This window comes from Numida meleagris, chromosome 6, assembly GCF_002078875.1.
Source record: "Numida meleagris isolate 19003 breed g44 Domestic line chromosome 6, NumMel1.0, whole genome shotgun sequence".
Lineage (NCBI taxonomy): Eukaryota > Metazoa > Chordata > Aves > Galliformes > Numididae > Numida > Numida meleagris.
In genome coordinates this window covers 7,458,067-7,472,802 of record NC_034414.1, presented here as the reverse complement: position 1 = coordinate 7,472,802, position 14,736 = coordinate 7,458,067, and the positions used below count along the sequence as shown (strand labels likewise).

At 39.4% G+C, this 14,736-nt stretch overlaps 1 protein-coding gene across 5 annotated transcripts in view; it reads left to right on the top strand.

Moving 5' to 3' along the window:
- FAR1 (fatty acyl-CoA reductase 1) overlaps positions 1–14,736 on the top strand; it is an 80,287-nt gene that overhangs the window by 46,354 nt on the left and 19,197 nt on the right. For all 5 annotated transcript variants that reach the window (XM_021403652.1, XM_021403648.1, XM_021403647.1 and 2 more), the window contains 2 exons: positions 11,054–11,248; positions 13,104–13,279. In XM_021403652.1, coding sequence (XP_021259327.1) covers positions 11,060–11,248; positions 13,104–13,279 — 365 coding nt within the window. In that variant the 5' untranslated portion in view covers positions 11,054–11,059. The remainder of the gene's footprint in view (positions 1–11,053; positions 11,249–13,103; positions 13,280–14,736) is intronic.

Sequence of the window (14,736 nt, the reverse complement as noted above, 5' to 3'; positions counted from 1 at the left end):
CGAGAAATCCCGAGGCTTCTTCGGGCGGCTGCGCTACCGCGTGGGCGAGGCCGTAAGCCCCGCAGCGTGCGTTGGCTCGCTCCAGCTGCCGCCGGGTCGCCACCCATCGCTCCGCGAGCCCCTCGCGGACAGCCCGGCCCTGCTTCCTTCCCTCCAGGGCCGCCCCCGCAGCGCTTCCCCTTTCTCGGAGCTGTCGCGTTTGCGGCTAGCGAGCAGCCTCGCAGGAAGGGGTCACGAGTTTCTCGCCCCATCAGGAGGTGGTAGGGGGAAGAGAACTGAAACGTTGCCTCAGTCGGCAGTCCCAGTTCCGCGCAGTCGCGCGTGAGCCAAGAGTAGATTGAAAGCCGCGGTAGCATCAGTGTACGCATCAGCCCCTGGCTCTGGGAAGAGGTTTAGGGCTCTTGTGGGGAAGGGGCAGTGCAGGTCTTCTAGAGTGAAGTGCAGCTGTATAGTGATTGGCAGCAAGCCTGTAATTGAAGCCAGCTGGAATCCCATGGAAATAGAAGCCTTTAATTTCATTTAACCTACTTCCCACCTTTAGCACCTGAAAAGTTGTGATATTTTAATAGTAACTGAAACAGAATTGGATCACGCAGCCCTTTGGATGCCTCAGGCAGGCGACTGTAGTGTAGCGAGCTTAAATTTCCCCTGCTCCTGTCTCTTGCCACTTGTGATATGTTTTTGAAATAACTTGTGGGTTATGTATTAATATACATCTAATATCGGTACTTCTCGCTTTTCCTGACCTGTTTTTAAATCCCTAAAATCAGCCCTTTCTCTACCCAGAAACTTCTAAAATGGTCTGTGAGAGATTAGCTGTGTGGTTCTGCAATATCTAGAACAAACAGTAGAAATAATATGCAAATCGGGGTGTGTAACCATTTACTCTGAGTACTGGGTCTTAATTTTGTTACCTTACGCCGGACTGCAGGGCTAATCAATTTTTACTGCAGAGAGTAATTTTAACTGTAACAGTAAAGTAAGTAATCATTTTCCATTTTGTGTCCAGTGTAGAGGTGTGTGTTTGCCAAATACTTTTATCTTTCCTGTAGTTACAGAAGAACCCTCCTTATTCCTCCTCAGCACCCAATCCTTGAAAATAATAATTAAAAAAAAAAGCCATGAAGCAGAATCCTAACTTGTCTAATAGTGAATACTTTCTACCATCTTGTACTGGGTGTTCCTCAGATTTTGTTTTAAACGTATGGGATGTCTACTAGCCAGGTGTGAGCACAGAGCATCCCTAGGTGTTGGCTTTCTAGTGTATCTCCTGATGGTATCTTTGAAACCTGGAGTAATACGTGTATTGAAATGGCTGCACTAACAGATCTAGAAATGGAGGAGGTGGAAATGTCTGTCTGTAGAACCTTCTAGTCCCTAAGAGGATGAGCTGAGGCCCCTCTCCTGCTTCCTCGTGGTGGGAAAACAGTGTCCCGTGTCATCTTCCTGTGTTCAAGTTCTAGCACTGGTAAGGACTGACGGTTCCAGTTCTGTTGCACTGTGATTGTGTGGAAGGGATCTGTAATAACCTAAAATGGCTAGGTGTTTCTAGCAGCAGTCTGGGAAGTTTAAGCAAGTGCTAGAAAACATACTAAGGGTAGTTGAAGACACTGCTGTATCATTACAGCGAGTTTGGGTTTTTCTGGCTTCTCAGCCTGTGATAGTGTATGTGGTATGGTGTGTTTCTTTTGTTCTTGTGTGGCCGAAATATTCAGTGTTTGAGGATGGTCTGTTGAGTAAAGTATGCTTCTTTTCTGTCTGTGGGAAGCAGAGCTACTACTGAGTAAATTGACAAAGGAAAAAAAAAAAGAAATTATGGAAACTGTTACGATTGGAACTTGAACTTGGGTAATTTGGTACTCTGTAGATGGAGATTGTACTTTCTGTAATACTTGAACGGCCGAGCATGATCAGTTCCTTCATGTATACCCATACTGCTTCTGGTTGCTAATTTTGAGTCTTGCAGCAATCTGACTGTAATGCAGTCCTCCAGCTAGGCTTTATTTAGCCTCAACGCTTCAGAAGTGTGGAAGTCAAAAGTGGTCCTGGCAAATACTGTCTTTCTGAGTGGAGTGGATAGTCTTTTTTTTTTTTTTTCTTATAGCTCTGAATGTCTCCAACTCAGATTCTTGTGAGGCTTTTATAAAACTGTTCTTCCTTGCCTTTTCAAAAGTTTTCACAAACCTTTTTCAATGAGCGTGACTCCACTGGTATCCCTTATTGCTTTCTTCCTCAAGGTGTGGTTGAGCTATTAGCAGATCTTGCTAAACTCCTATTTTGTCTTATCTGTGTGTACACACACCACATCATACCAGCCTTTCCATTTCATTGTTTAGTTTGATGTTTGTGAACTTATGGGAATTCATGTGCAATGAGCGTAGTGTATAGATCCAGGTAAGAGGTGCATGGGTGTAGGTAGGATTTAAAAGCAGAGTGCTTAGTGGTTAGATAAATGTTAACTGCATGAGTGGAATAAAATCCTCAATTGTTCAGAAAATGGGAGAGGCTTTGTGCATCCTGTTTAAGTGTGGTTCACTTTATTTGTCCTGTTTGTGGGATAGGTAGGCAATCTGCTATTAGAATGTGCTTTAACTATGTATGTAAGGTATTTCTAAATTTACAAAAGCTGTTGAAAAAGGGCTGTTAATTTACTTGCAGTTTTGTTGCACTTGTATTGGAAAAGACCAAGTTAAACTTGGTCTTTTCTTAATGAATATGTAAAGTGATTAGGCTTCAGATAGAACCTGCTAGAGCAGTTGTCAAAGAGTTAGTTTTGGACTTAAGAATAATTCTTAGGAACTTCTACAGGAACATGATGGGAAATAAAAGATCTTCACTGATTTGCAGTGGAAAGCTATTGAATTGCATCATGTTAAAACGTTATATTGTTTGACCGCAATTTTGCGTGAAGAACTTTGACAAATGACCTTTACAACAAAGGCATTGGAAGTCAGGATTTGGTGCAATGTGATCAGACATTTGAGGACTTTCTTGCAGAAGTATAGTTAGTGAATTAGTATTCAACATTAACACATACCTGTTGAATAAAGCATTACAGGTTTTTTGTTCCTGTAAATGTCTTTTAAGCTACCTGAAGCTATTTTATCTGAGATAAGTCAGAACACCACAGAAACGGATTGTTCAGGACTTCTTAGTTTAAGTGTAAAAAATGTCAGAAATCATGGTTAGATCGGAAAGTGTTTATTTCTAGGACTTCAAACTTATTGTGTATCTTCTGTTGTAAAATTTGATTGAAACCTTCTAACTCCTTAATATGTTGTAATTTCTAACTAAGAAGGAATAAGAGATGGGTTACATCCTTTTTTTAATGAAATATCCTGACTGCAAATGTTATGTTTAAAAAAAAAAATTAATCATACACTTCAGTGGCAGGCAGTACAGATGGCATATCCTGATCTTCTGATATTTTGAACAGAGTAATTTAGAATACAGTTTTGGGGCTGTTACTTTTTTTCCTTCCGTCTGATTGATGTGATGAATGTAAATCCAGGTTTTAATCACGTAGACTTGTCTTACCGATGAAAACGGAAGACCCGGTGAACCTGTTTTTGTTACTGTTTTGTTCCTTCCTTCCCTCTGCTGATTTTTTGTTTTGCTTTCCAAAATATTCTGAGGAATCCTCGCTCACTTTGCAGTAAAATGACAGCGTGAAGTAACAACTGGAGCAATAATACTGCTGCTGCTCAGGTTTTTCCTGATGGGTAGCTGGACTGGATATCGAAATAATGTCTGTGAAGGCTCAGCTGATGCCTCTGACTTATCTTTTTGATGCGATATGTAAGAATTGAGAGGACTTGCAGTTCCAGCACAGTCTGTGGTAGTCAGCTGTGAGACTGTTACGCTGTCCGTTAATGCTGCAGGTAGGTTCCTGAGGCAGGTTTTACTAGTTCCACAAATCACGGCTCTACAGTTAACACTGAGAAACTACTTTGGTAAACAGTGAGACTTTATCTTGTAATGCTGTCATATCCGAAAGCACAACCAAGACATCTGTGTTGACTAACTTAGATAAAATGATCTCGAGCTGTGGCCCTTTTCAGTGAACGTTGATTCTGCCTGTTTTTAGCTCTACTAGACCTGTTTGAAAGCACTTTGGGCATAAGTCGTAAGAATAGTTCTTCATGAACTGGAAATAAGAGTACACAATTGTTCCTTGTCTTTTGCAGTATGTGCTTTACTGGAGTAGTCTGTTCTGGACCGGTGACCTTCTGTGCAACAGGGAGGAATGAAGTTAATTATGCCAGAACATATTTTCTTTAATGTGCACTTGAAGGACAAATGCAAACAGTAGACAGTTCAGAAAAACACGAACTTCTAACTTAATTATAAAGGGGTAGTAAAAGCCTTTTACTCAGTTGCATTAAACCCGTGCTTAGAAGAACTTTAATTCCTTTTCAGTGGTCTTACTGTAAAAAACCCAACCAAACAAACAAAAAAAACCACGTATAATTAGAGCAAAGCTTAGGGTCTCTCTAGTACTTTGTGGAACAGAGTACTTACTATTAAGAAGTCTTTAAGTCGGCTGGTACTGAGTCTGTGAATAGAGTCATAAGTGGGTTGCGCACTTGCAGTGAAGTCAGAACTGTAGATTGAGAGGATGTGTGAGCATTCACATAGGAAGTATCTGTAAAACCACATGCATCAAATACCTCTAATGACGGAGTTCTGCTGAGATCATCTCAAGTGTCCTGAACTGAGATGATCTTCTCTGCGGTAAGATGGAAGGATTAGAGGAGGTTAAAAAACCCTTGTCTTCAGGCACAGCACTGACTTTTTAAGTATCGCATTTCCACGAGGGTGTTTTCAAACTCCAGCTCAAACAGTCTACCTTCTAAAGTTGAGTGGTAACTGAGTCCTACTTCCAATTCTGCTAATAAATTATAGGGTTGAGCGAGTACTCAAATTGAGTGAGCTGAGTACTTTTTTTTTTATGGTCTTGAGGTTTGCAGAAGTGCTTTGGCTTTTGATACAAATCTAGATTTTTGTATCAAGATGCCGTAGAGCAGCTGAACAGCTCATACGCAGTATTACTTAATCCTTAATTAAATCAGTTTAATAATGTTTCTTAACTTGAATGTATGTAACGTAAAAAAAAAATATTTCTCCTGGATAAAATACTAACTTCTGCATACAGTCCAGGAAAAACTTTAATCGAACGTATTTCAGGCAGTAAGAATAGTGAGGAGGAGGGGAGGAATTATTTTTTTAAGAGCAAATCCAGTTTGTTTGTGGCCCTACACCTGCGCACTTGGTCATGTAAAGTTTGTCTAGACTATATTAGTTGCTCCAACTGGTCTCTTGGTTCAGTAGATAAATGATTTCAAGTAGACAAATATCTTTTCTGTTAGCCGACTGGTCTCTGAACATCTTCAGGGTAGAAGAGCAGAGCTAGTTTGAAGTGTCTGTTGTTCAGTAATTCTCCAGCATACCTAGTGAGTGTCAACCACATGTTTGCCGTACTTTGCGTACAGCTTTGAGGAAGTGTGAGACACTTGCTATTTAGCATTCCACCAGACAGAAGCCCAAGAACAGCTAGTTACTATTAAATTAGTGAACCTGTTTTGACAGCTCTTGAAAATGTAGTGGCTATAATTAGCTTCCAGACCTGGCAATATGTTTCCCAGCTCCTGGAGATACAATAAATTCTCTTGTCAGGTTTATCCTCCAGATGACTGTAGCTTCCAACTAGTATAGAAAATGACCTCGCAGAGAGTAGGTAAGAATGTTAGTGATAGGTGAAAACACTGGTAAGCACGTCTTTTTCTAAGTGTAGGAAGAATCTCAAATCTTCAATGTGATTGTGATGTTCAGAATAGATGGGCTTTAAAGTGAACTTGCACCAAAAGCGGTGTCCAACAGGAAATACTCTGTTCCATTGTTGGAGTCTGTGCTCATCTTCCAAAACAGTTATCATCCACAGATAGTTTGTCTATGGGTATAACCTTGGACTGTGAAGACAAACAAACTCACCTTTGGTGATATGCTGGGTAGGTATTGCCCAAATAGGGGAGATCATTGACCCTTGCGGTTGTTGAAAATGTGGACATACTACTGATAGCGTTCATTGATTTACTGTTGTGGACACAAGGCACCAGATGCAATGAGATGTTATGTGACCCAGGCTTGTCTTTCTGGCATAATCTTGTTTAGGTGAGTTAAATATTACTTCCTTTGCTGCCTGAATCTGTCCAGTTCTTAAATTTTATTCTGGCTTGCTACAGTGTCCTTGAATATGGCAGTGGAAGCCCTGTGTGGCAGATTGACCTTCCAGTAATGATTTTCTGATATGAATGTGTGATTATGGTGCTCAGAAACACTTACTGTATTCAGATTTGATGTCTGGGTTTTATTGCTTGAATATATGTAAGACGGAAGAAACATCCTGTGCGTCTTCTAGACTGTTTTTTGTGTTGCACTGCTGCTAGTACTAGGCTCAAGCTGTCAGGGGGAAGATGAGTTTGCCAGGCGCTATTTTGCAGAACTCTCGGTTTGTTGCTAATGCTTGAGAGGTTGGGAAATAGTTATTGTCTTTTTCTTGTGACTGGATAATCTCAATATGATTGAACTTGGAAGGAGTGTCTTGCTGACGTAATGTTTGGCAGTGATTAACTAGAAAATGAGCCATTTCTCCTCAAATGAGGACATAAGTGCACACTCCTATTTGCTGGGTTTAGCATTTAAACATTCTCTGGAACTGCAGCAGGCTTTCTTGGCAGATTTGAAGGCAAATCTTTAAGCGTCTTGATCTATGTTTGGACAAATCTGAGAATTGCCCTTGTTTTGAGTGTCATAGAGACCTCTGTTTGAAGCTGCGAGTTAAATATTGCAGTAGTTGCTCTGAAGGCAAACAGAGCTGCTGTTGTTTGCTCCATAATAGCTGTTGCTCAGCCTTGGACACAAGAATTATTTTACAAGATGGGGAATGTTGGCTAGCATCCAGAAGGTGGTTTTTAGTTTGCTTTTTACTGAAGTCCTTAGGCGTGTTTGATGCCTTAAAGGGCAGCACACTTCAGATGAGCTGGATCTTCAGTCACCATCGGTTTAAGCCAGAGCCTATGAATCTGTATGTTGGTTAACATCAGTTTCTCTAGAGTTTTTAGTCGAAGTTTCCTCTACTAAGGGCGGTTTATCTCTTCAAGTCATCCAGCGATCATGCTTGTTCTAAGCCAGGAGTTCTTAAGAGAACTCTTACTCATCCTTTCACCTGACTGATTTTTTTTTTCCCCTTATGTATTATTACTTCCTAGCTCAAAGAGCAGCTACGTTACAAGAGCTCAGATAATTCCAAGTGTGCATAAGGCAGCATTGTATTTAACAGAAATATCTGGCATTTTTTTTTAAGGAGTGGTTAAGAAGTCATTGAATAAGTGGTGAAAATAAGTATTGCTGGTTAATAGAGAAAGTATAACTGATTGCATGCTTGCAACAACTCAATTACAACATGAAAGATGGCTGGAATTTCAACTTTATTCTGAATTTGAGTCTGCTATGTTGTCTTGCAAGGTAGGTATCCTTTTTGAACTAACTCCTGTCTGTTCTGTGTTCAAAGCGGAACTCAGTTTCTTCTGGGAACTACATTTATTTCTTAACAAATTTTTGAAAGCTAGTTATGATGTAGTTCTTCAGTAGTCCACTTTAAACGAAGGGTAAACTGCTGAGCAGAGAAGAACTTTAAAAGGCAACACAGCCAATGTATCATACCTCGGAGATTAAGTCCCTTCTGAGTTCAAAGGTAGTTGTTGCCAGCAATGCTTTGTTAACTGGCATGTTGAGATGAGTTCTCAGAAAAGGTGGGGAAAGATAGATTGAGAGTGGAAACATTCTTTCCCATTCCTGCAGTAGAGCTGACTTTTTCTTTCTGGTAGGCTTTGCCAATCTGATCAATGTTATTCTTTCTCCAGTCTTCCTCAGATTCCATGCATGGTTTTTATCCTTGAGTCAAACACGGTGCTTCTAGGCAATTCATTCACAAGCTCAGCATTTATTGCTATGATTTGACAGCAGCATATGCTTATTAAAAATATCTTTTAATAAGTTATCTTTTTCTAGCTGGAAACTGCAAGAGGAATTCAAGTAGGAAAAGGCAGAGTTAGTGTAGAAAATCGCTGTGAATAAAAACTACCCAAAGCTGTGGTTGCTGGAGAGTAGGGTGAGGGGAGGTAATGTTGAGTTCCTCAAAGGAAATAGTTCGGTCAAGATTCCTTAAAAAACTAACAAACAAAAACCCTGTGAATGTTGGTGTTCCTGCCTCTTAAGTGTGAATACTTGAATATGTTTGTGTGTTTCTTCCTAGCAGACAGGTTTCATCATTCTTAGTCATAGCTGTGCGTCTGCGTGTTGCATAGGTTTGATGTTTCTGGAGAATAACAGAACTATTTTTATATCCGATACTGACCCTTTGGTCAGAAGAGTATTGTCAGGCGTAACTGAGGCAGGAAACTTTCTGATCTGTTCCGGCTTCTAGTTTTCTTTAAATCATATGACTTTAAATACTGTCAGGTTTTTCAGCTAGCTTAAAGCTGGACTGTAGCAAGTGTACCTACTTAAACACCAACGGTGTTACTCCTTTTTACAGTTCTGTTTCATCTTTTAGATGTTGGACTGTAGTCATGTACCGGGTGTTGTAGTGAAGTCCTGTGTTTACTGCAAGATTGTCTCTGCCTGTGTGAACAAGTTCACAAACCTGAGTTTATAGCATTCTTTGAATAGTACTGAGCGTTCCTTTGAGGAAGGACAAGTGAAATAATGGCATTTAAATATTGTCACAGAGGCTCAAGGGGTAGAGGATACGAATAAGTAACAAGAATTCCGAAGGACTACAGCAAAATGCAATCTTGGTCACTAAGTCAGCACAGTAAAAAGTGCATGAGTGCTCTCAGAGGAAACAGAAGTCTTATCCTGTATGTAGGAACAAGCATGGAGATTTTTTTTTATTAAGGAGTAAATGGAATTGAATAGTATGTTCAAATACCAAGGAAGTCAGAGTTAGGGAAAGGCTTACGTCAAGTCGTAATAAATCTTTGCGATTGTGGAACCACGGTGAAGACAGTAGGCCTATGTCTCATGAGACAGGGAAGAAGTGGCTCATAAGGTTGTTTTATCTTGCTTTCTGTGCCTTTGTTGTGGGTGGTAAGTCTCTTTAAGTATGTGGCAAATGTGAAAGGTGGATGTGGGGGGGAGCCTATTTACAGTAAGCTGATCTCATCAACCTTCACAGAACCCATTTTGGATCATGTCCTGTGGCCATTACAAATAGCAGTGCTTAAACTGTTCTAAACTCGCTACTGTACCCCACAGTCAGTTTTTTAAGTGCTTCCACAATAATTGTGGGAGCTATTCTTTTCAACAAAGGCAGTCAAGCTAAGTCTTGGTGTGGTGGATGACAAAACATATGGCTTCATATCTTAATCCCTGAAACCAGAGCTTGTATGGGTAATAACTCATTTATGGCAAGTAACGTCTTAGAGCTTGTTCAGAGGCTTTATCACGATACAAGAACGTAAAAAGCCCAGCGCAATACCTGGTGTGTAGATAAGCACTCCAAGAATATGTATGTATATATGGCAAATGTGCAAATTAAGCCTGTAGTGGTTCATTATATGCAAGATTTTGTGTATATTCCCTGGTAAGTTCCTGCCTGCAATACCCTGCTATTTAGAAACAACAACAAAAAAAACAAGACTCAAGCGCTTCAGAAGTTGAGTTCTCGTATTCCTGAGTGATAGGTGGAGAAAGGCTTTCATTCTATTACAGTATTCAGTGTTGTAACTCTTAGTAGTTTTCAGAAACGCTCTCTTATGTGTAGGATGGTTTCTTTTTTAACTCCATGGACAGATGGCATAAAACACTTCTGGTAGTGTTTTGAATGTAATGGTTTAGGTTTGTAGATCTCCTATAGGAGACTACAGCTAGACTTCTACTACAGCAACTTGCTACTTATAGCAATTCAATTGGATTAATACACCATGGTGGAAATATAGCCATATGCTGTAGTCTTTTTCAGTTAAAAGTAAGCCATTTTAGGATTTTCTTGTAGGTATTGGTATTTGGGACTTTACAGAATGTCTGGAAATTGGCCTGAAGCACAGGTTGAAGTCTTTAAGGTCATGGTGCAAAGACAACATTAAAAAAACATTATATTTATCCTTAGGAAGTCTTCCCGTTTATAGTATCTAGAACTAGGGAAAAAATCCCCACGTGGTTGATTGGGAGAGAAGAAAGAAATAATTGTCAAGGACAAAATTCTTAGCAGCAGCGAAACCTACAACACTTGAGTGCTGTGCTAAATTTGAGTAACATTGTCTTCCTCTTAATTTTCTTAGAAAGCATGTTTGTGACAAGGTGTAACTTTTAGTTAGGAGAATTCTCACGCAAACTTTCCTGAGGGGAGGAGAACCAAACAATTTGTACTATTGAAAATGTTGCAAACTTGTGTCGTCTGTGGAAATATGTCTTCCTGTAATCAGTAGGGGGGAAAAAAAAGCTGATCTCATACTAAGCAATTGACTTTACCTTCTGTGTGGCGGGGCATCCATTCTTTGAAGAAAGGCTCAATCTGACACTGACAAGCAGTGTTGCTGACAGACAAAATACCAGGGCCAGCGATTGGGAGATGCTGTTTCTCCCTGTCTTTTGTCAATGTATTATAAGTATCTACTTGTGACTGTATTTTAATGATATGACCTTTAGCTGACGTGGAACAACCACATAGTCATGAAGGGCCATGCGCATAGAGAGAGACTGGAAAACTGAGCTGTTTTCTTAAATGGAATGTCTGTCCAATTCCTAGAAGAAACTGTGATTGGGGCAGTTTTATGGTAAGATCCGGAATGACTATAGTGACCCTGTGGGACTCTATGGAATGTGGTGAGGAGGAAAGAACAAGTTTAAGTGGTGATTCCTAGTGCAAATATCTGGTAAGCCTTTTTTTCAGGTATGGGGTTGAATATTGGCTTCTGTACGGTTTGTACCTTCTGCAAGTTTGAACTTCCACAAGTCCCTAATATATTTTTATTTCTTAATTTCTCTTAAGGTCATAATGGTTTCCATACCTGAATATTATGAAGGAAAGAATGTCCTCCTGACTGGAGCTACCGGCTTCATGGGAAAAGTGCTTTTGGAAAAGCTGCTCAGATCTTGTCCTAAAGTAAAAGCAGTGTATGTGTTGGTAAGACCCAAAGCAGGGCAGACAGCCGAAGCACGAATAGAGGAGATAACCAGCTGTAAGGTATGTATCACTTTCTCACAACATGCATATTTGTCCTTCTGAATCTTGCTCCCATTTTACTATGAGCAACTTTGGTTTGCCTAAAGCAAAATATTAAGTGGTTGTTTGAATAAAAAACTTAAATGGTAAAAATTTGTAGTGCTTCTGTAGTCTTTTTTTCAAGTTGTTCTTTAGCGAAGCTGATAGTGGGAAATTATCCTGTATTTAAATTAAGAGGAGGATGTTCAGCAGTATTGGGAAGTCAAATATCTGAGTTAAAACATGCTAAGAGAACATACAATCACATGCAAGAGGTAGTGCAGCCTGAGAGTATTAGGATTAGATTGAGACCCTTCTTCCGAGGTCTCAAGTCATTTTTCTCCTTCCACCTTGCTTTCTTTTAAGTAAGGTGAGGTTTAATGCTTGGTTTTCTTTTCAGTGTGCTGTTGGTTCTACCATTGTAAGCAAAGGGAGATGATCTCAACAGATTGTTTAGATTGTATTTTTTGTAATCAGAACAGTGATGTTTGCTTCAGTAGTTCATTACAGATTTATTGGTTATTTATATTACTGTAAACCTGTGACATCAAAGTAAAGGTACTGAAATTCTGTGCTATGGAAGCATCAGAATAATTATCTAAGTGATTTTCCTCTGTAGATGCATGCTTGCCTGGGCCACACTGATCGAACAGGAATGGTCTTGGCCCACATATATACATTATCTATACTATATATTCAATAAGTAGCGAAACTTTTTTAAAATGCATTTTTTATTAAAAAGTAAAAAAGACAACAAAACCACAAAATTACTGGGGTATTTGACTCTGTGAAACTAGTGCAGCAATATCTGGTTCAATGGAAGTGGTTGTGATCACAGTCTTTACACGCTACCTTGGCTACTTTGTCTTTTAAGGTGAAATCATCTCTTGCTTGGGAAATTGATCCAAGACTTATACCGCTGGATATATCTTAAATTCTCACTACAGCATTACCACTATGCAGTGGCCCATGTACAGTTAAGAAGGGCCTGTTCTGATTAAAAAAATTTCGGGTGCATTTGGCTCCATTCCCACAGTACTCTTTAGCTCAGTGAAAACTTGCACACTAATAGTCTGCATATTAACCTGCATGTTTAGAATCCAGTTAACCGTGAGGAGGGTATATGATGAACAGAGGTTTAGGCGAGAGGTGTGATTTTTTTTTTTCTTGCTACTTAGGTAGTTGGCCACTGATTTGTTAAGAGTTACTCAGCTACTCTAATGCAGTGAGGAGCCTTTAACCCTGTCATTTTCTCTCTCGTTTGGCCAGAGAAGCGGGTGGTTTTTCTGTTTTTTTTCTTAATCTGGAAGTTTCCCGAAGCTGGCATAAGTCCAGGAATGTTTTTCTTAAATGTTGGATTTTTTTTTTCAAACTCGATGAAAGCTTTCTAAACCTAAAAATTAAAATAACTTGAGCAGGTCTGTAGTCTTTCCCTCTGCTGAAAGATGAGAGAACAGTGCTAAGGCTGCTACTTAAAAAGGCTTTAAGTTCTGGTGTCTCGTAGAGACTGTTCCTTTTGACATCTTGAACTATCTGATTTCAAGGATAGGGATGACTGTTAGAAAGTTCTTATAATGCACATTGAAGTGTTACAGCTTTCTATGTAAAACATGCAGTACTTACGGTTTTGCTGCTTGGGATAAACTGTGTACTAATTCAACACTGATTGTGTCCTTGGTAAGTCAGTAGCATGTTGTAAGATTGCTAAAACGCAACATAGTCATCATGAGAAATGAGGCATATGTAGGCAAAAAATGTGTTTTTTTTAGTTATGAAACATGATTCTTCATTGGCTGTTAGTTTGAATTTTTAGTCCTGTGTTTGTTTTTTTTGACAGCTCTTTGACAGGTTGAGAGAGGAACAGCCAGACTTCAAAGAAAAAATAATAGTGATTGCAAGTGAACTTACACAGCCTGAACTGGACCTTAGTAACTCAGTCAAGGAAAAACTTATAGAATGCATTAATATTATATTTCATTGTGCTGCTACAGTCAGATTCAATGAAACACTAAGGTGAGTCTAAAATTCTGTATGGTCTAGTTTGATAAGCTGATGGTATTCAGAGGAAGGGGTATCTGCACAGTCTTGCAAATGTAGTAGTCTGACAGGCTGAACATGTAACTTGTTTTTGCATGTCTGGTCAATTTAATGATTCTCCTTCAGGTACTAATCTTTTCCCTAAAACTAGTCTTCAGCTATTGTGTTTTGCTTTTCTTAAAAAGATGGGAGGTACAGTATTTAAACCTCCTCAGCCAGAGATTAGAATTACGCTACTCAACATGAATTTCACCTTGTGTTCAAGTTCTAGGCAGAAAAACACTGACTGTTAGTACATAAAAATGAAATAGATCACTTTCTTTTTTTTTTTTTACTCTACTGTAGACTCCTTTATTTAACTAGAAGCCTTTGCCTAATTTTCAAAGCCCTTTCTGAATGGAAGCTGTTGAGAAGAAACTTGGGGATATGCTGCGTTTCTGAGTCTTCCTAACATCATCATGTGTTGCTCTGACCTCTGGGATAGCTGGAGAGGATGTAAATAAGCTGTAGCTGTATAGTATGTACTGTGTTCACTACTCATACTAGAGCTTGTGTGTAAGAGGGAATGCAAACAGTTCTAGTACTTGATTTCTTTCCTTGGGTAACAAAAGAGCAGATTAAATACTGCTCAGCATTCAGAAAGTCATTCAATAAGAAGAATGGGAGTTTGCAGTGGTGGGAATAGGGAGAATTCGGAATCAGTTGAAAACAGTAAATGGAATCATTTTCATCTCGTGCAGAAAGGAGTTCCTTTTTATTAAGGCAATAATAGAAAGAAGACTCTCAAGCAAGAAAATATTTGCTTTCTAAGCAGAGATGATGATCTTGTGATAAACAGCTCAAATTTTTATGAAGAGAATGTAGAGCAACTCTGAGATGATTTTGAAATGATTTTTGAGTTGTTAAATGTTGGCACTACCTCTCTGAAAATGCTGTACTGTGTATTGAAATAGTAGAAGGTAGCCCATTTTTATCAATGTTCTTTGGCCTTGGAATGCTTGAGAGCTACCAACCTGTAAGAGGCCTAAAGGAGTTTGCAGCAATTTGAAAGTCTAGTGGAGTGGGTTCTTGATGCAGGTAAGCCTCTGGCAATTTCCACTTACAGAGGGCCCAGAGCATTGTTTAGCACAGCAGAAAACAGGTATTAGGAGGGCTTTGAGGCCAGAGTGCCTAGCAGATGTGCTAGAATGTTTGTTTTTATAAATCTACCCACATGAGATTTTTTTAGCAGGAGTAAATGATGTAAAGTCGCTTAACACCACAACAGCAGAAGTAACGATGAAAACGTTTTCTGGTGGTATCACTTCCTAAATCACTTAATGCTGAAAAGCTCGCTGCCTTTTTTTTCCAAGGACACTATCTTGCTGTGACTGCACTTCATGTTTGAGAATTTAGTTGATAGGATGAAGATGTGTTCAGAGGAATATAGTAGT